The 22189-nt window shown below is 38.3% G+C and overlaps 1 protein-coding gene and 2 long non-coding RNA genes across 3 annotated transcripts in view; 1 reads left to right on the forward strand and 2 right to left on the reverse strand.

Annotated features, from left to right (window-relative positions):
• LOC109066861 overlaps positions 1-17390 on the forward strand; it is a 65453-nt gene extending 48063 nt beyond the window's left edge. The window contains exon 3 of the long non-coding RNA XR_006156639.1: positions 17289-17390. This is a non-coding gene — a long non-coding RNA (uncharacterized LOC109066861). The remainder of the gene's footprint in view (positions 1-17288) is intronic.
• Positions 442-6820, reverse strand: LOC109078192. Its single transcript, XR_002015716.2, has 3 exons — positions 6588-6820; positions 2557-2659; positions 442-2382 (listed from the first exon to the last, which is right to left on the reverse strand). It is a non-coding gene; the product is annotated as an uncharacterized LOC109078192 (long non-coding RNA).
• The window catches only part of LOC109071948 (plexin-A4-like), a 207039-nt gene continuing 200270 nt past the window's right edge, over positions 15421-22189 (reverse strand). Inside the window, exons 30-32 of the mRNA XM_042740235.1 lie at positions 21479-21691; positions 17901-18051; positions 15421-17682 (exon numbers count right to left, since the gene is read on the reverse strand). Coding sequence (XP_042596169.1) covers positions 17587-17682; positions 17901-18051; positions 21479-21691 — 460 coding nt within the window. The 3' untranslated portion in view covers positions 15421-17586. The remainder of the gene's footprint in view (positions 17683-17900; positions 18052-21478; positions 21692-22189) is intronic.

The raw sequence follows: 22189 nt of genomic DNA on the forward strand, positions 1-22189 counted from the left end.
TTGGCAATTTGTCATATATGGGTGAGGGGGAAACAGTCCCTTTAAACCCGAATTGATTTAATAATCTCACTGTATGACATCTGTCAGTGGTGGGTGAATTGAGAAAATATACCAAGCTATAAATATTTCTTATATATTTGTCTCTATGACAACAGAGACAAATTTATTTGCAAATTTGTGACAAACAAAAGGTCACTGTGCCACTCAAGATGAGCAGGTGGAACTGCAGCTCCTGAAGATTTTGAATTATATATGAAATAAAGACCTATTTATTTTTATTATTTTTTCTTCCATCAAAGAATCCCTCCTCCTCATAATAGAATATTAATTATAAAAAATAAATAAAGAAAGTCACACTGTGAGAAATACAACTGCATTTAGGAAATAGGAAGTCACTATAATGAGAAATAAAGTTGCAATTGCAAAAACTCCACCAGCATGTTGACAATAACAATAAAAATTTTTGGTCAACTGGTGGATGGTTATTTATTTATTTGTGGTTGTGAATGACAGTGAATGAAGGGAGAGCTTATCCTGTGTTCGCTCGGATGCTGCTGTATTATTAGAGGGCTTTTGAGTTTCTCTGACTTTGCATCAGCTGAATGATGTTTTTCAAGGCTGACTTCAGGCTGCTGTGGTCAAGACATAATTTAATGTACTATCAGCAAGCCTCTGCCCCCAAGCCCCAGCGGCCACAAATACTCAGCTTTAAACGAATTGGACTCCACTATCTCTGGATTCTGCTGTTATCAAGTCATTTCACAGGCCATTTCCTAATTGCCATCTGAAGCCCATTCGAGCGTGCAGGTGCTCTGAAGAACACTTTAGCATTCAGGGTTTTCGAGTCCTGCTCTCATTTTCCGAAAGCAAAACGGTGGAATGGATTTGCGCCAAATTGGAACATGTTGAATAAACACATTGGTCTGCAAAAAGGCTAAAGTAAAAGAAAATACAGACAGCTATTTAATGAAGAGCACATAATCGTTAATTCAAGCATGATTTCTGTGCATTAGGGCCTATGTATGTTATGAATGTTATGATTATAGTAAGTTGAACCATTCAAATCTTACCTTACCCTTTTTTTTTTTTTTTTACAAGTGTCATTGGGTTTTGCTATAGGTCTGGTTCTGCTAGACATCAGCAGTGACCTTTTTTCCTCTCAAAGTCAGCTGTCAACCACACAGAGGTCACAGTCTGTAATCTGAGTTGACCATCACCTCTCTGGTCCAAGGTTTTGGGTTGCATAGACATTTCCGTCTTCCACCTTCTGCTCCAAACCCCTAGAAACATTCATATGAGGTCATGAATATGGGCCCGTGACTCATGACTCTCCAAGCAACAGATGGACGCCTCCTAGAATATACATCACCAGCTTCGACTCACTCTAGTCATAACATAACATGTCTTATTCACCCTGAACCTAGAGTCAGATATGGTACAGTGTATGTCTAGCATAGAGTGACAACCACCTACAATGCAAAAAAAAAATTCTTACTCAGTATTTTTGCCTTGTTTTACAGTACAAATACCACATTTTATAATAAATGTTTTACAATTATTTTATAATAACAAAGTGTTCTAAATGCCATTTCTTGTTGTGAAAGCCATGGTAGAGCAGTGGCTTAAACATACTAAGTTGCAGACAAGGTTGCGATGGGATTATGGGTTCAAATCTGACTCTTGCATAAATTAAATTGTTTTCATTATATTCAGCAAAGTGTCCTAAATGCCATTTTTTGGCGTGAAAGCCACAATGGTACAGTGGCTGAACACACGTTAGTTGCAGACAAGGTTGCAATGGAATTATGGGTTCAAATCCCATTCTTGCATAGGTTAAATTGTTGTCATTATATCCAACAAAGTGTCCCAAATGCCATCTCACAGTATGAAAGCCATAATGGTGCAATGGATATGCACCTGTTAGCTACAGACAAGTTTATAATAGAGTCAGAGGTTCAAATCCAATTCTTCTTAACATTAAATTGATGTGATTATATCCAACAAAGTGCCCCAAATCCTACCACTCAGTGTGGAAGCTGTGATGGTGCAGTGGCAAAACACACGTTAGTTGTGGACGTGGTTGCGATGGAGTCATGGCTTCAAACCCTAGCTCAGTGTTAGCTTGTAACTTTAATTGGTTTATTGTAAAATCCCAAGTCACATACATGTAAATAGTGAAATATAAGTTCCTGCACATGTTCATATAAGAGATCTGTGGCTCAGCGGTAAGAGCACTGCCTCACGGTTCAGAGGTTGCTGGTTCGAATCCAGCCAGATCTCCGCGATATGAGTGAATGGTGTGGCGTGAGTGAGAAGGTGTGGGGGATCATGGGGTCCCCCCCGAGCTCCAGCACGATGTCCAGAAGGGGTTATGCTTCTTGCCTTAAAAAAAAAAAAAAAAAAAATTTGCTATAAAAATTTTCATTCCCCGTCCCTTCCCCACCCGCTTCGGTTACCATCATTTGCTTTCCAAAGGATAGCTCCTTCAGAAAGAAAATGATAGTAACCGACACGTTCAAAAGCCAACAACACACACTGAAACGTTATAAGCATTACCTGTGCATGTGCAGATGTCCATCATTACAGTCAATGTCTGTCCACATGTCCCAGAGCTCTGTTTCGGTTGGCTGGGTATAACGGTGCAAACACATCCCATATTCTGCAGGGGAAGACATAAACCCAGATGTTACTTCATATTGTACTTGTAGGAACTCAGGTGTCTACCACTCTCATACAGTACACTAATGTTTTTGAGGTCTGTTTGCTTGCTTTAACTCTACATTGGATCGGTCAGTATTTTGATTTGGTTTGTTTGACCAGGCTGCTACAGTGAATGTTAAGTACGATACACAATTATCTCACTTCCTCAGGCATTTGGATTCCTCCATTCCATTCTGTCTCCGAACATTCCTCCATGTGCCTAAAGGATTGTGGGAAATCTGATAAGAATACATGTCAGACTGCCTGAGGTTTTCTGCCCTGAGAAAACACCTGTTTTCTGAGACTGCAGCATCCTGTTGTGCTGCAAGGCTAGACTGAGCTGATGTGTTCATATATTGTTAGGCTTTTCATTCAAACTGTAGCTGAAAGTGATGGCTTTCCCCTCTTCTGTGCCTGTGGTAATGACAAAAGTGTTTATAGCGTTTTCAGACAGTCACGGATATGTTTAGATGTGTGATACGTTCCAATCTGCTAAGAGCTCTTTGTTTTTTCTTGCCTTTTGTGTGTGTTTTGTCAGTATGCTGGCAGACATACACATATCACTTAGTGCGCCAGTGAAAGATTAGAGAGGCAGTCTTTCAGTTTCAGTGAACTCAAAAATTTAGGGGTTGTAAGATTTTTTTTTAAAGGCTGCTTTTATTGATTAAAAAAATACATAAAATACATACATAAAAACAACAATACTGTGAAATATTATTACAATTTAAACAGCTGTTTTCTATTTTTTTTTAAATTGTAAATTTATTCCTCTGATGACAAAGCTAATTTCATGCAGCCATTCATGAAGTCTTTAGTGTCACATAATCATTCACAAATCATTCTAATATTCTGATTTCAATTACTTTTTCAAGTTAATTTAATTTAATAATTAATTTACTAATTTCTCACAGTAATTTTACCTTATGTGAATTGAATGCAGATGAAAATGGCATATATTGACTTTTTTTGTGAGAGATTCACTGAAACACTTAATCGGCCAATTAATTCAAAACACTGATTCATTTAAGGAAATAAGTGATATATTTTAGATAATGGGTTTGGGGACTGGCTAAATATTATGAACTTAAGTTCCCTTGTCATTTGAGATGTAATATAAGGCTAATAGCACATGGCAATATGTAAGTAAATGTCTATAAATTCTGCGATTCGAGGGATTCGGCTGAGAGGATCCAGCTTTGGCAGCTATGCTCTATTCTGCTATGAATTGTCTTGACTGGTTTTGTGTTCTCATTGGTTTGTTGGCATGTGTTTGATTTCATGTGCAAGAAAAGTTGTCTGTGAATTGCTCATCCAAGTGTATAAATGTGCTGTTTTTGGTGATCTCAATTATCGAAAACATTTTATTTGATGCAAAACTTACTTGACTAAATCAAATAAAAGACTAACTATTCTCAAGCAAAGCAAATTTGAAAGTCCACTGAAAACATATGATCTTACTGGTTTGTGGCTTTGACAAAGCATTTTAAAGGTACACATTATTTGACAACATAATTGAGCAAACTAATCTAAGTGAAAATTTCTGAGGATTTTTATTGTTGCATTTGTACTTGAAAAATTTTTGTGTGTGTGTGTGTGTGTGTGTGTATTTACTGTGGGAATAGAATAGAATCACCCCCTTTGAAAGTCAAATGTCTTGTCAAATGCTATTCCTGACAATCTACTTTTAAATCGAAACCTGCCATGCTGTTTCTTATTTGTGTTTATTTATCTCTGATAACATGCCCAATTAAAGAAGTGACCACTCGCCAATGATACAGCCCAAATTCTAAACTTTGGGTGAATTAAAGGCAGGTGAAAATGTCATTTTTTCCCACATTTTTAAAGACCTTATGCATCAGAGAAATGTGCGCAGCCATCTTTAGAATTTTGCCTTTAAATGTCTGTTTTTGCTGTAGCACTATAACATTGCTTTTGAACTTTAATTAGCTGGCGAAGTGAATTTACTTACTGTAGAGTTAACAAAAGAAGAAAACAAGTGCAGTGCTGAAAAGGGGTGGGGCTACATAAGGTCTATATGAAGACAAGCGACTGGCTTCGATGCCAGTGCCTGGGTTCTCAATTTTTGTGAGAGAGGAGGAGTAAGATGATCAGGAATATAAGGGAGAAGCTAAAATGAAAGGCTGCACATATTCTTTCCCCAAAAGCAGAGGATAAGTATAAAGTAGACACATCACTCACAATGCCTTTTGCTTTATCAAGACTCCCACTTTAACACACGTATAGAGCCTATAGTTCTCCTGGGTCAGAAATTGACATTTTCTGAGGAAATATAATTTTTTTTTTTGCCTATGCAAAATGTGCTGGCACAATATTAGTGTATTCTGGGTGTCATCGCTTCTGTTAAAAGATATTTGTCATGTTTGAATTAATCCCTAATCCTGAATTACAAGCAATGTTGTTTTTATTGCCTTAATAAAACTGCCCTAAAAATGACCTTTAACACTATAATCAGTAATAATTATTGACATAATTGCATTTCATATGTGTTTACATATGATATACGAGTTGTTTTTACTTATCTGAGGATCTGCATTTAATTTGTAATAATAATTAGAATTTATACATTATACATCAGTTAGTGTTTATCCTCAAATTTGATTGTCTAATGTCATTAATCACAGTCTGGGCATTAGTGGCAAGGAATGGTTCAATGACTCTTTCTACAGTTACGTTATTACACCAGTAGGTGGCATTAAAGTTACTTTATCAGTCTTCATGAGTGAATCACGACATCATTCAACCGGTCGAATCATTTACAAACATTGATTCATTCAGGAACGAATCACTGAGTCAACCGATTCATTCAAAAACACTGATTGATTTAGCAACAGCAGTGCCTTCAAATTGTGACTCACTGAATCATTTACTTACTGATTCATTCAAAAACACGGATTCATTCAGGAACATTAACTTGCTTAATTTTTAAATTATTAAAGTTTTCACTGGCATATTCTCACAGGCAGTGAGTTTCTAGAGACAACAAATTTGCTTTTTGAGGTTTTTAATTAATTGAAAACATACGGATGTCACATATCATACACCAGGCACATTTATTTATACATCTCTCATTTATTTGCACACTCATTTTTCTTATTCTTGTCTGTTACTGTTGTGGGTCTATTAGCCATTTACACTCCAACACTTTATGCACAGGTCTCTTTTGACACTGGCTTGTCAGGTGCTTTGTCCCATCCGTTGCTATAAGATCATCACTGTTAATCCTAGTAATTTCAGGAGTAACTCACACAACTATTTAGCAGATTCACTCCCATGATTAATTAATGCGTTTGTCACTTTTGAGACTTTGCATTATAGGTGGACGTTGGAGATCTCAGAAACATGACAAACGAGCTTTTCTTCAAATTGTGATTATTATTATGGGATTATTTGATTAAAGATCAAAAGAACAGCATTTATTTTACATATAAATCTTTTGTTACATCTTTACTGAAATTCTTTACTCTAAGTATTGATTTAAAAAAAATATATATATATTAAACTTGATGGGAATCTTTAACTCCGCGTTGTCATATGAACAACCAGTCATCAAATACTATAGTGTTTCATTCACTAAGAATCATTTGAATCATTCGCTCGGGAATCGGACTACATTGGTTGCGGTGTATGTTTTTGATTCATTAAAAGTGTCAGTCGTATTACTCTGGCTGCTTTAGGCCTACTGTATGTTTATCGGCTGTAACATTTGTCATTTATAATGAAACTGGCTATCGGTTCATAATTCTACCTAGGAATGTCTCGTGACCAACAAGAAGAACAACGCTTAGAACAGTCTGTCATTACCGAGTAAACAAATGACAGTCTGACCTATACACTGCGATAAAGTGCAACAGCGTCAAGCGACTCACCTGTAAGTACGTTCCCGCTTAAAGCTTGTCCAATTGCATCCATTATAGAGCAGTAAAGTTGGTTAAAATATCTATTTCTACGATAAAATGTCTTTAAAGCGACTTCGTTTTGTCCTTAGCTCTTCTTCTGAATCTGAAGCTCGATGTTTTTGCTCTATGGCAGTGTTTCCTGCGCTGCTGTCAACGCGGGCGCACCGCTGCGGCAGACGCATGCCACAACATCTTTGCAGTTCAAGTTGCATGTGATGAGACTAAAATATGGCATATATCCGCGAAATAATGTCAGGAAAACACGGCTTTCTATTGAGTTGTCATTGTTTATTTCGCTATCTGTGTTTGCGCGTTTTCAGAGACTCTTTCTGCTGTTTATATCGTTACGCCGTTAAGCGAGACATTATATGATTTATTTTTATATTTTGTTTGTATATATATTTAAAGAGGTCATATGATGTTGCTAAAAAGAACATTATTTTGTGTGTTTGGTTTAATGCAATGTGTTTATGCGATTAAAGGTTAAAAAAACACATTATTTTCCACACAATGTACATTATTGTTGCTCCTCTATGCCCTGCCTTTGTGAAACGCATCAATTTTTACAAAGCTCATCGTTTTGAAAAGTGAGGTGTATGCTGATTGGCCAGCTATCCAGTGCATTGTGATTGGTTGAATGCCTCAAGCGTGTGACGGAAATGTTACACCCCTTACCATACTGTGATGCCGTCTCCCTGCAAGACGAAACAAAACCAATAAAACCCATTACAAATGAGGCATTTGTTGCATCCAGTGGGGCCGTAATTACTGATTATAATGACTTATACTGTCTTTTACATGTTGCATTGCGTATTGCACTGCTTAAACATAAAACCATGTCTGCATTTGTGATTGGAGAAATGACAAGCAACAAGCCTACTCTACACTGCTTAAAACTTGGTTTTGAATCATCAGTGGCAAATTCTTTAAATATGTAAACATACTTACAGGCTGTGAGTCAGAAGCGCCAGACTGTCCTTTCAAAGTTGGAATTGCCCTACTTTACGGAAACAGCCTTTTTGCACAGAAGCATTGTAGGCTACTGGTTCATGACACAGTCCTTGTCCTCCGTAAAATGTGCTGCACACATCTGAATATTTGGGTTGAGCTGTTCTGGAACAGTGCTGTAAATACAACTTAACCACTGATTTCTAGTTGTGTCCTCGTATGGAAGGCCAAACAAGGTAGTTTTGCTTTCAGAACGAAACCCACAGCGTCTCCACAACATGGCAGCAGTGGCAACAGCCAGAATAAAAGTTATGCCTTCTTTCTTTGCATGAACATTTGGGCGGCGTTATGCAAATCAGCATCGTGACATAGACATGTGGGGGTGTGTTAGAACGAGCTGTTTCAGGGGGTGTGGTTGACTCTTAACTTTTATAAAGAATATTTCTTTGGATTTGAGACTTTAGTCTTTGCATCTTTACAGATCTTCTTTATTCATCAAGAGCTTGTAACACTCCAAAGAGAAAGGAAAAATTTAAATCGCATCATATGACCCCTTTAAACATTATGGGGGTTGAAACAAGATGTTTGCATTGGAAGGCAAACAATTATCTTTCATGCCACTGAATCACCAAACTGTTGTTTGTGCTTATAGAAGTAAAAATGTATGATCCTAGGCTAGGTTAAAAAAAAAAAAAGAGAGGTTTACAATAATGGGATTTGAACCCAGACTTGTGTTATGGTTTTTTTGTGTGTGTCAAAGATACCCCCATTAACCACCACACCAACAGGTCTTTCACAAAATGTGGTGACTTTTTTGGGGTCAAAATTCAAGCCTCTATGCTTTGCTTTATATAATGGAAACTTCAAATGTTATGGATTTGAACCAAGATATTCGTATTGGAAGGCAAACAATTATCTTTTGCACCACTGAATCACCAAGCTGTTGATCGTACTTGTAGTAATATATGTGTAGGAATTTAGTCTAAATGAAAAAAAGGAAAGCTTTACCACTGTGGGATTTGAAACCACACTTGTGTTGTGGTTTTGTTTGTCAGAGACCCACTGTTAACCAGCGCACCAGCTGGCCTTTCACAAGCAAAACTATATTTTTGGTGTGACAGGCCTCTGTTTTGTTTTATATAAAAGAAACTTTTGAAGTTAATGAATTTGACGCAAGCCTGTAATGTTGGAAGGCAAACGATTACCCTTTACGCCACTGAATCACTCAGTTGTTCTTGTATGTATGAAAAAATAAAAATAAAATTACTAAAGCTAATTTGTGGGATTCGAGTCTTTGCTTGTGTTGTAATTTTCTTTGTCAAAGACTTGGTGTTAACCTTCATTCCAACAGGATTTTATGAAAACAGGTACCTTTTTTGGGTGAAAACTCTATGCTTTATATAAAGAAACCTTTAAATGTTATGGGATTTGAACCAAGAGTTGTTTTTTATTTGAAACACAGTTATCCTGTGCACCACTGAATCATTGATTAATGGCTTCTACTTGTACAAATATACGTGTATGAGCTTAGGCTATACTGTAACTATAGCCTAGCTAGGTTAAAATAAAATATCACTACTTGTAGGATTTGAACCCACACTTGTGTTGTGGTTTTGTTTATCAACAACCTGCTGTTAACCACCACACTAACTGAACTTCCTTAAACAAAAAGGGGATATAAACAGAAGCCTGTATGATTTGTTTTATATAAAATTCACTTTAAAAGTTACAAAATTTGAAAGAAGTCTTTAAACCTTTGTGTCAGTGAATCATTCAGCAGTTATTCTTGTATATGTACTGTATATGAACATTGGCTATAGAAAAAAAGCTAATCTGCTAGATTTGAATCTATACTTGTGTAGATATATTGTTTGACAAAGACCTGTTGTTAACCACCACACCAACTGGTCTCTCATAAAGAGCTATGGTAGTTTCAGGGTGTAATGTTTAATAAGATGATATGAAAACATAATGAATATCTGAAGATGAGATAAACCAAACTTTGTTCTACCTGGTCCAAAGGTCATATCTTACAACAGTATATGAAATATGAGTGGCAGAACTCTGAAAACATTTAATAAAATAAAATAAAAGTCAAAAATAATAAAATAAAATAAGTCAGTGTTTGTGTCCTGATGACAAAGACAAGGATCTTCTAACTGACCCTCACTTCACAGCACCATATTTTGAATTTTAAAAGATTAAACTGAACTTTCAAGAGTGCCACCTTGAGATGCAATTGTAATAATTCATTAAGCTGTTTAAATTCAGCATGATCCTTAATTTTTCTCAAACACAAAGATGGTGACACAGTATCACATTAATTAATGGTTAGCCTCAACAACTTCAGTGCAAATAATGCAGTAAAGAGCAAAAACATTGAACAATGAGGAAGTAATTTGCATGATTTATTCATACTCTAGTGCATTCTGGGAAACAGTCCAACAGGAAATTGGTGCTGTAAAAAAAAGTCTAACCTACCCTTTCACAGCAGCAAACGAGACTTGACTATTCCATAAGTCCAGCTGCAAAACAGCTATGTTCAGGTGTATTAATTGATCAAGAGCAACCAGAAACAGTGCCATCATGTGTTTGACCTGTGCATTGCCCACTGGGGGAGGTCAGATCACAGAATTTCCTGGCCAGTGTCTAAATAAATGAACCCCTCTAGCAAACACCTTGATTTTAACACCTTGTTTGCAATGGTTTTCCAAACCTTGATTCAATGAAAAGTGAATCAGTTTTTCTTTGGTTTTGAGCCAGCAAGCCCAGTGGCATGTGTGTCATAGCCAGGACTCCAACCCAAACTTTTTGTGTTTAAAGACTATAGTGCTCCATACTGAGCTACCAGCACCTTGGAGCAGTACTGCTGCAGTCTTATGGCATGAGTAAAGGCATAAATTCCAAGCCCCATGTCTGTCTGACTGAATGACAGTATGGCGTGTAAAACCTTCAAACTTCAAGCTTCTAAAATCATTTTTAACTTTCAAACCAGGCATTGTCAAACAAACTTTACCCATCTAGTTGAATGAGTGGTTTGTCTTCAAGCCTTGCTGAAGTTGATAGTTGTGGTGCTTTTTTGTTTCCCTTTTTGTATCTCCAGCCATCTAAATGACCAAGAGAGAAAGCCAACCATTTTTTTTTCTCAGTATCACACCCTATTTTACCACGAAAATCAACTGATTTTGTCCAGCTATTAATCATTTAAAGTATCATTCAGTGACAACTGGTGGAAGGTCCTTGCCTCCCCTGACAGGATTGATTGATGTGTTTTGAAGCCAATAGGAGGTACAATGTCAAACTTTTAACTTGATAGTAAATGTCAGATCAAACATTAGCCTCGTGGAAAGCTAATAGTCAGAGATGTGCATTTTTATTGTGACATTTATCCTCTCATGAAGATAAATGGAAATTTTTATCATAGCAGGCATTCTAGTTATAAGACTCATTATATCAATGGACAAACATTATGGGCAAATTGCTCTCATGAATTGTAATGTCTAGTCGTGAAAAAGGTTTTCTGCGTTTGCCTGCTTAGATCAAATGAGATTTCCAGAGGGTTACTGCTAACATCTTAATTCACATTCTGTCTGTTTTTATAGTTTTATGGTCCTCGAAACAGTGGAAGTGTATATTAGTGTATATAGACTATGTTCGGCATTCTACCATAATGCTTTTACCATTTCTGCATCATATAGTAAGTATACTGTGCACAATATGGAGCCCTCCCCCTGGACAGCACGCCAAATACGCATAAATAACATATTTCGATTTCATGTAGTTCCAAACTAGCATGACTCTTATTTTATGGAACACAAAAGTAGAACTTTATTGGGTGAACTGTTCTTTTAACTGTAACATAACATTTTCTCATTGACTTCCTGAACTTCTTACTGTGCCTTGACCTCTCACCCATCACGGCGTGACGGCACCATTAGCAGAACAGATAACATGCAGAAAACTTGCCACAATTATGTGCTTTTAACACAGTACATCAGCCATCGCCACAGAGTCTATGTGAACGATGACTTCTCCATATGAGCAGATAAACTGAAATGAGCTCCAACAAAAAATGGTGTTTTAAACTTTCATGGATGCACCTATCTGTTTCACAGCGGCCGTGTGCCGACCATCTCTGCATTTTAATCTCATTCCCAGTGGGTGGAAGGAAACTTTACAGTACTGATGAAATATGAACAGTGCAGCGTGTGCAGGGTTGTGGGAGCTACAGATGTGTAGCATATTTTATTTTAGTTAGTGGAGATGCGACAACCCCATTCACTTCTAGCTGGGTTGCTGTGACATACGGGCAATTGAATCCTCATCCATAGAAGTTTATTTGCTGGTCACAATTTATCAGACACACACTCACCTCTATATGTGTCCTCTCAAAGCTGTCCAGCACTGTCTGCAAAACTAATTGGTGAAGTATGGATTATACATATAAAATTTGAATAAATGAGTCATAGCATCTGTATTGAGCTTTTGTAGACACCCAAAGCACTTTACATGCAAATGAGACTCACCTCACCACCACTGCCCACATGTACACATCGCAAATGCATGAATATGGATGAGCAGACAATTTTAAGATACACAAAGCTCATCTCGGGTAGATGCAGAAATCCTACAGTGTTGTGCACCATACAGCTATGCTGGAGTAGTGGTCTTGTGGCAGCATGCTAACTTTTTGTTGGTTGCACGGTGAAATCTCGCTAGAAGGTGTATAAGAGGTTGTGAACCTTTGTAACCACCTGAAATATGCCTGCATTGATATTTAAATGGATATTGTTGTTGCTTTCCATTATAAAATATTGCTCGTTCTTCCCAGTGCACATCTAATATTCCCATAGGACTGCAACAAAGATGTGACGTTCATGTCTATCGGCTTTTCTGATATTAATCAATAGCATGAAAATTAATGCACAATCAGTCATTGATGTTTGAGATGGGTTTATTCAGGTAGGGACGGCAGTGCCGGGAAAAGGTGGCCAGACACAGGTGATCTTTCCACTGTTTGACTGAAGCGATGGGGAAGGAATTTTTCCATATGATAGATGCACTCTTTGTGAGAATACTTATGTTAGATCTCACCACACAACAAAGTAATTAGATTATTAAACAGCCAATTCTGTCGGAGACATGCAAACATCATAATGCAATCAGAACTTGAACACGGTCTGTGCCACAATCAATTTTTCCTCATATGAAACATGCATTTGCCGGAGCGTCACGCATTTATTAGAAAATTAAGCATCGCTGCACACACGATGAAATCAATTTTGAAAATGAACCTGGGCTGGTAACTGATTCCAAAGCACACACTGAAGGGCTAATACTTGTGAGTCAAACCCATGTTTTGGCATTGGAAAGGGACGGATCAATAGTTTTAGAGGGGTTGTGGTTGGTGTAGAGAGAGAAGCAGTGGAGGGCAGTGCTGCTCTATCACTGATACAAAAATTTACAGTGAATGGGTAAAAGCTGTTTTTCCCTTTCTTCATCTGTGCCTTGTGAAATGCTGCTTTTTGAAAATGAGTAGCACCACAAGAGATTCAGCATGACTTTAGACATTCTAAGTCTAAGTGTTTTTATTCAGCTGTCTATTTCTTAGCTCTACCTTTTGGACCATTTCTGTTGAATTTGATAATGATCGCATCTCTGTTCCTCCAGATGGGCGCAGACAGCACATTGATATTTTTTATCATATGTATTCCTAAGCTGTTCAGTTTTCTGTGTGGGCCGTGGATGGCAGATCTCATTGCTGTCTGCAGAATCTCCGTTCAGTTGAGCTGCTTGGTTTTCTCCGTTTACTCGATGAGAGCCTTTGCCGGATCTGTTGTCTTTTCACAGATGTTTACTTAGACAGATAGGACAAAGCACAACCAACTAATAATGCTAATTGCTTCCATCTGCTCCCTTGCAGCCGTCAATAGCCATTTTAGTGAATCCCAGGAATTAGTCCACCATCGTTTACCCTGCATTCTTATTAGCCGGCCCGCACTGCATCTGCAGCTGGAGAAAATTCTGTTGGAACATTCCGGAATGAATAGATTCAGAGAAAAACGAGTTGGTAGATTGGAACAGAGGAACTAGATTTAACATTCTATGCATTTTGAAAAGAACCAGTCAGAGCACTATGCAGTAAATCCTTGATGTAACAATGACCTTGCGCTCAAGGCTAAAAAGCAACCTCTCAACAAGGGCAGACACTTTTAGCACCTGTTGTGAGGTGGCATTTTTGTGAAGATGTTTTAAAAATGGCCATCTCGCTCTAACCTTCCTCCATGAGAGCCCAGAGACAAATGCTGAAAGGTCAGGGGAACGTACTGGAGTTGTGGAGGGGAACGGTTTCTCGTTAACTGAGAGAAGTGATACAGTGCAATGAGATGAAATGTAATAAAGGTGGCAATTGAGCCCTCTGGCACTGTGAGACAGGAGGTGGATAAAGCCTTAGTCTTTGTTTTTCTGCAAGATGACGGTTGTTAAAATGCTCTAGTGTTATTGAAGTAGGAAAAAAAAATAGTAAAGGTCTGGTTTAGAGGGGTGGAAGTGAAGATTGAGGCCATATGCAATCAGATTAGAGATTGATGCATATAACTCTCTTCAGTGTTTGTCATAGTATGCAAGTGAGATTATATTCTTTCATAGACAGCTACGTTGAAAATTGTTTATTTGGAATAGTTTCAAAAGTTGTGTGAATGGGCTTTGTTGGAGCAGGCGCCGCTGAGCTCTAGTGCTGCAATTTCTGTTTCCATGGAAACCACAACTTCTCTGACTTTCACCATTAAGCTAATTCCAAGCAAGGTACAGACACAATAAAAGAACACAGAAAATGCCATCTGTTTCATAATAAAGTTTATTCTATATTACAAATAGTATTTTGTTCTTGACTGCAAAATAGGAATGCATTATATTTACATACACAGGTATACAATGAATTATAACAAAGTTAGAGAAGCTTGCCTTTCCGCTGGTCTTTCTCTTCCTCTCCTCCCATCAGGATAAATCTATCTTGCATCAAATCTGGAAATATTAAAAAGTCTTTTCGAACAGGTCTCTGCAATGCCTGTTGTAACACTGAGCTAAAAGGACTTTTTAGTTCTTACAAAATGTTTAAGGTGGAAACTTTATCAGGTCTTTTGGGCATGGGGGGTGGGGGGGGGGGGGGGGTCGTCCTTATAAACGCACATGAGAGATGAAACGTGAAACATAACACAGGATCAGAGTCATGAGGGAATCCAGGAACATATCAGCTTTTCAATCAAATCATCATCAGCTCATTTAAGACCTCTGTGGACTTTATAAACGAGTTCCCAGAAACATGAATCATGAAACACTTTCCACTGTCAGTTCTGAACTCATTTACAAGATTCCTTATTCATTACCAAAGATCAGTTTTGAAAGATTTACTAAAATAATAAAAATAAAAATACCTAACCTAACATGGTGACAGTGGTATTTTATAATTTTATCTCATTAGAATCATTAGTTGGGGCAGCTGTGTACCTGAAATCCTGCAATACCTCAACACAATCCTCTGTTACTAAGCACAAGGGAGCCCAAAGCAATCACACATACAGAGACAATATCCAAAACAACATTAAAAAATAATTTGGTGCAATGCTAATGGAATGTTGTAAACATTAGTTTGCATTAAAATGATTCAAATGTATAGGAAAAAAGCAGCAATATGATATACAGTACAGACAGATAAAAAGAACAAAAAATGAAAACAAACACTTAATAAACCCACAATAAATACACACAAAAAAAATACAGTAAAAAAACAAATGTCATGTGTTGTGATTAGGTGTGACTGGACTGGCATGTGATGTGGTGGTCACATTTGCTCAGCGTGAATGTGATCGATGAACGAGAACTCTCAGATAGATAGCCTTCGAGAAAGGCAATCCACCTGACAGGAAGAGAACAAAGGTGTCTGATGAAAGTCTAAAAAGAGTTTGATTCGGTTTAGAAATCCCTAGTAGTATTAGATAAATTGATAGCAAGGCAGTTCATTTCATATCATCCAAATAGGTCAGCATGCAAGGGTATATACTATATCTGCTTAAGGTTTCACCTTAGTCTTATTAGCATCTAACACATTCACAAAACATGGTCATGGCAGTTGAAAGGAAGGGCAGGATAAAGGTTCCACCTTAACAAGAGGTTGCAATTTTGAAGATGACAGCCACTTTTTTCCATCTAGTTCTTCCAAGCAAAAGAAAGAAAAGAACACATCCACATCATCAATTGCAAGGCTTATTTTTTTCTGTTTTCCTTTTTCTCTCTTTTTTTTTTGAAGTTTAAATTGAAATACATGCGCTGAAAAAGCCAATAAAGCACCCAAGGTGGACCTGGGCAGATTCTCCACACTTTCACATCACCACATAGGGTACGCTGTCAAGGGGAAAGAGGTGGTCAGAGGACAGAGGAAAGGTGGGCAGCTAAATTGTCTCTTTCCCATTGTAAAAGTTACATCCAATACTAATTACGTCCTCATCACGCCATCTGGTTGCTTTTGGAGTTGTTAAGCCCAGGTAAGATTCATCTCTCAAGGCCGCCAGCAACATTTAAACTACAGCAAGCCCTTAAACTTCAGATCGGGATTTCTTTCCGCCTTCCCAGTTGTGCAATAACCAAATAATGGACTACTGTCCATTATTCAGTGCACAGAATAATGGACAGTTACAGATATGAGGCTGCAGACGGAGTTTCCTTCTGTAGGTCATAAAACAAACAGTGCCTTGTGTTTGCTTTCTCAGGGGTAATTTATTCGCTTTGCCATTTTTTAAAATTGGGCTCCTTTGGTTTTCTGCTGACCAACTGTGTCCACATTTGGGTTTTTCTAGAGGCTTCCAGTGTGTTCGTTACAGGTGGGACCCTGTGGCAGTGAACAGTGCAGGCTGCACGTGTGCACTTTCAACAACGCGCCATTTCCCCCTTTAACGGCTAATTCTGAGTAGGATATTTTGTAATTAAAGTCCCCCTACTGGATGTGTGAACTGAGACACCTATTGAATGTGCTTTTTTGTTGTTAAGATTACTTTGTCCTCTTGCAGCACAGCGTAGGTCCTGGCAACCTCGCTGGAGTACAGAGAGAAGGCGTCGCTCTCTGGAAGAGGGGTGTGTGTGCTTGATTCTAAGGGGAACGAACCTTGGCTTCTCCTCCACTCATCTAGATAAGAGAGGATCAATTCAGATGTGCACAAGCCGGATAAATGCCGAAATGAAGACTGGTGGTGAAGTGGTGAAGATGTGGGTATCCCACAAGATGATAGGTCTCGTCTTTAAGTTTCACTGTCACGTAAGGTCCCGGAAGAGACAAAAGAGTTGAAGCACTTAACTTGCTGTGTCCTGCTAAACGCAGAGGGTTTTACATACACCTCACTGTCTTCAAAGTGAGAATAAGCAGTTGGGATTCTCAAGGCTTGATTGTTGTCTTATCAAGGTGTATAAATGATCTTTCACGTCCCATAAATCAAGTGTCATCGAGGTGTTTTGTGTCTTTTGAAATGGCCCGAATGGACTGCATTCTTCAGATTCTTGCAGTACCATTTTTTCGTCTTGCGTGTTTAACAAAGGTACTACAATGAACCGTACGAATTACTGTCATACACTACCCTAGTCATAAAAGTCAGAACAAATTGACACCAAACATTGTGGTTTCTGCTTATCAGCTAAACTTTGAAGGCAACAGAAATTTTTTTTTTTTTTTTTCAGTCAGGGAGAAGGATGGAGGATGCAGTGCCGTGGAACTCAACGGCAGCCACCCTTCCTCTACACAGCAGAGCCGGATGGCCACCCACTCTACTGCATCATGGGTAATGTAGTCCTTGGCTCCTCCGCCCACCCTCCAGTTCCCATCTCTTCTCTTCTAGGAAGCAGAGCTAATATGATGCAAACGCTTGTTTTTGTGGGAAGATTGCAAACAGAAGAGATGAGATAGATGGACAGGTCTTCACTCAGGCACGGCTCGGTTTCTGATGGATCTCCCAGTGCACTCTGGGAAATGTGGTCCTCAGCTTTCCAGGCTCATGAAAGCGACCACCTGCTCCAGCTTATAGGCCAGTCTCTGTTTTCTGGCACCATCATCCTGCTCCAGCGCAGACACAATCTGCCAGAGGGAGATGGATGACACATCAGTTACACATGCCTCCAAATAAGCGCATATCCCTCTCATCTGCACTTTTCACTTTTATTTACTTTTTTATCTTTATTTTAGGAAAAATATATCTTGAACATGTTCTTAGCCATTATTGTGAGATCCAGCTAAACAAATGTGTGTGCTACACTTAAAATGTGGCAATTTAACATGCTAATAGTTTTCTGTACCTCTTCTGTATATTTGCCCACATAAGAGTAGATCTCGCTGAGGGAGCTCATGGTGTTGAACTCGTTCATGTGCCTACGGGACTGTTCTGCTAGATATGCATTCATATCCTGATCACTGATCACAGGCATCTTACTAATGTCGGAGTAATATCTGTAAGAAACGCAGAGAAACAGAAATAGCACAGATTATTAAACAAACATTTAGAAATTGGACAGGTGACAGGGCTTAAGAAGCCTTTTTATAACTCATGTAGAATAAGAATAATATGTTTCAGGGTCATTTCTGGCACTGAGTGAGAGCTGTCACACCCCTTCCACTCAGTTCGGCATTTACTTTCTGTGGCAGTACAGCTGCAGCTTACATCAGCGAGTGACTGAGTCTTAATGAGCCGCTGTCCTTGAAAGTTTTCCAGAGATCAGCAGAAACTATATAGGATGCTGGAAAGATTCAATAAATGTGCCCCACACATATGCTGACAATAAACACACACTAGCACATCCAAAACAAAATGTGCACATAAAAGCACACAATTATTGTAGATACAAGCACTCTTCCAGAACCACTGCCTAGGTAAACAGCATTGCAACCATCATGGAACCTCATATGTGATTTGGAACACTCTAGCTAGGCAGAAACTTCTTGTATTAAAACTTGCAATTGTGTTTGATGTTACCATATTGATTAGCTAATGGTGTGATACACTAATAAGCTTAAAAACACACAAACACAAACATTTTTATCCATAATTTTAATTTTGAATGAAACGCAGTTACTATATCCATAATCAATAATATCCAATATCCTTATTTCTCTCGCTTCATTCAACAACTTTTTTCCACTCAATTCATAAATGCATTCTGGGAATGCCTTTCCATGGAGGAAACGTGATGCTACAAGTTATCTTATGAGGCAGTATAATTAACATGCCTATCTTTTGGAACAGACTTTGTGCCTGGTGAGCGCCCACGATGCCTTAAAATGCTGTCTCTGTAGGCAGCTCAATAGGTTTTGGAACGGAGCGACACTATCTATTGTCTTTGGGGGGCTGGTGTGTGTGAGAGAGTGAAAGAGTGTTGGTGGAGGAAAAGCAATCAGTCACTGTCACCTGCAGCTGCAGAGGCTCTGTCGACTCTTTAATTAAGGCAGGTCATTTACATTTTTAATTCCTGCACCATGCCAACTCCTGGACTCAACACACTGAATGACGAACCGGTGGCATGCGTGTCTGTTTCAGGCTCCCGTGAGCACCTTGAGTGGCAAGTGTATGCTGCAATGCTCCATGGGGCATCAGTGGAGGACAATGGCACGGTGTTAAACGAGAGAGATGAGGAGTTGTAATCTCTAGGTATGGCCTTCCCAAAGGAATCAGGTACACTTCCTAGACGAGTTCACACATCTGAGTTTAGCTTCTCTCTCTGCGCCCTCTGCTTCCCAAGGCTAATGACTGGCAGCTCGTCTGGCACTAATTAATACCACATTTAAATGTCAGCTGTTCGTCAGCCAGTCCATGTCCATGCTGGTTATTCCCTCGTATCGTGCATGTATTGCAAATGACTAAATAGTTACTACACTTTCTGACCAATGAATAAACTGGAAATGCCATTTATAAATACATTTCATAGAGATTGTTCACAGCAAACAACAAAAAATTACATTTTTATATATTAAAAAAAATATGTTTTTTTTTATTATGTGTGAATAAAGGCTAATTTAGTTGTTTCAGTTTGTAATTTGCCTAATAAATGATAATACAATTTTAGTTTTAAACAGGTTTTTAACAGATTCCTAAAATATTAATGTTTTCTCTTTATTATGACAGGTGGTGTGCTTAACATATTTATTAGACTGTATTTATTGACTGTAATTGGGCATTTGAATAAAAAAAGTGCTTTACTGTTACTTTCTTGTAAAACAGTACATTTGACAATTCATGGATAACATGGAAAACAACAATTATATTTTAGCATTACAAATACTACGGTGACTAAAGAAAAAACAAACATTTAAAAATTAAAAAAAACAAAAACATAAAAAATTATTTTGGTAATCACCAATATTGTTAGTTTAGGGCAGCTGTGGCACAAGCCTTACATTGGGTGGTCTAACAAGTCTGTGTGTGTGTGTGTGTGTGTGTGTATATTGATGTATATATATATATATATATATATATATATATATATATATATATATATATATAAATGTAAATATATATAATTTTGAATGAACACATTCATTTTTATGAAGACATGAAAGGATGCTCTCAAATCGTCTGACAAAAAGGATTGTCTCAAATCACACAGATTTATCACCTATCAGGCTATTACCGAAAAACTACCAATTAAGGAGTTACGTGAGAGCTGTAACTCAGAACAATGAGAACATATTTTACCTGGTTTAAACACATAGATGTCAGCACCTATAATTAAAGCAGGCCTCAGTAGGCACGTTTTAGTATGATCTCAGTCCTTAAAGATGTGTAACACATTAGCTAATGCATGAAAATGAGCTTTCTCTGCATCTTTCGTAGTGAATGTGAGCTGGCGACATGATTACGGTCTTATCATTTTCCCCATCACACTCGTCTGCCAGCTACCCATCTCCTCCTGCAGCCTCTAATACCTCACGGCAAATAAACACGTTAGTCAGAGGCTGAGGGTCAGAGAGCGTGAGCAGAGACACACGGTGCTGATGAGTTTTATCAGTGCTGTTTACTGTAGCGTGGTGGGTTGAAATGAGCAGAAAACAAAAGAATTATTCAAAGCTCTTTGGCTGTGTCTGAATATGCCTAATTCCATACTATATAGTATGCGAAAAACACCAGTATGCAAAAAAAGTGGTATGTTCAAATCATATCATTCGAAAAACAGTAGGCAAGAAGTACCATGAAGCCACTGGCGAGGAGTTATAAGTCACGTGACTACCTGACTATGCATACTACATAAATGTTCACGAACGAAATACCCAAATGCAGTACCTACTAGACAGCATGCAACTTCAGACACAGCTTTTTACAGTCACTGCTTCTCCTTGCTTGGCATTCTTAAACGTAGAGTTTCTGACCCAGAGGATTGTGGGAAAAGAAGAAAAGTTTGTCTCTCTCACTAAACAGTGACTAATTGCTTTGGTGCAGTGTTGGGTAGACCCAGAAGATCTACTGAACTACAATAGAGCTGCAATTCATCATCCTGGAGCTCTACAACACATTTCAAACTGATTACCACCAGCTATACACACACACACACACACACACACACACACACACACACACACACACACAAACACACACACACACACACACACACACACACCAGTCATACAGTCTCTCATTCTCCCTCACACAACCATACACATTAAAACAAACACCCAATAAACCCACAAACCTAACCAATAGCCTACACAATACAACACTTCAGAAACTTCCAAACCATTCTAAAACATGGAAATCTACTTTTTCTGATATGGATTTCTAAGGCTGGAGTGGTCCACCAGATACTGTGATTGACAGTCTTTGTTTGTATTTTCAATCAGTTTAAAAGATCTGGAAGGGAATTGTGTAAACAGAACTGTTCTTGCTCACCTCTCCACCCAGTTCTTGTAGCTGGGAATGTCCTTGGCATACAGCAGCTTGTTAGAGGGGGAGTCTTTGCCCAGGCGGTGCTCTGACGTCGAGCAAGAATCCATGAAGGTTTGTGCCACCACAGACAGACAGGCGTCCGTGATGCTGCTCTTATGGATGTCGAACACAAACTGTGGGTTCTTGATCACATTCACCCAGAACCGTAGAGGTAGGCTGTGGAGAGCAGAGAATGTATTAATGACATTTTAATTTCAAAAGCTCTTTAATGCATAAAAAGGCAGTTTTGGAACAGGAAGCAGTGGCTTTATGAAACCTCGGACTGCTTTTAATGCTTAGATGTTTGTTAAATATATATTGAATAGATACTGGGATGATATTGATAAATGAAATCATTTTAATTATGTGCAGAACCAATTTTTTTCGGTCTGAAATGGCAGCACGAGTATTTGAGCCGTACTCAGAGTGCTTTACTAATACATCTCATAATGGTTTGTTTGTATCTGAGCGCTGCCCTGCAATTGTGCACCTGTCCAAAACAATAAGGGTATACAAGGCTACTTTATACCCCAGCCCATTTGTGCTAAACTGAAATCAACTTAGGAGTGTGTGCGTGCACGTCTCAAGGGTCACAGATGTTGTTTGGTCTGGGACTTAGTGCGCTTTTGTCTGAGACTGCAGAGTTCTCATTAGTTTTCAAGACAGCTTTGGTTT

Source organism: Cyprinus carpio, chromosome A4 (assembly GCF_018340385.1).
Source record: "Cyprinus carpio isolate SPL01 chromosome A4, ASM1834038v1, whole genome shotgun sequence".
Lineage (NCBI taxonomy): Eukaryota > Metazoa > Chordata > Actinopteri > Cypriniformes > Cyprinidae > Cyprinus > Cyprinus carpio.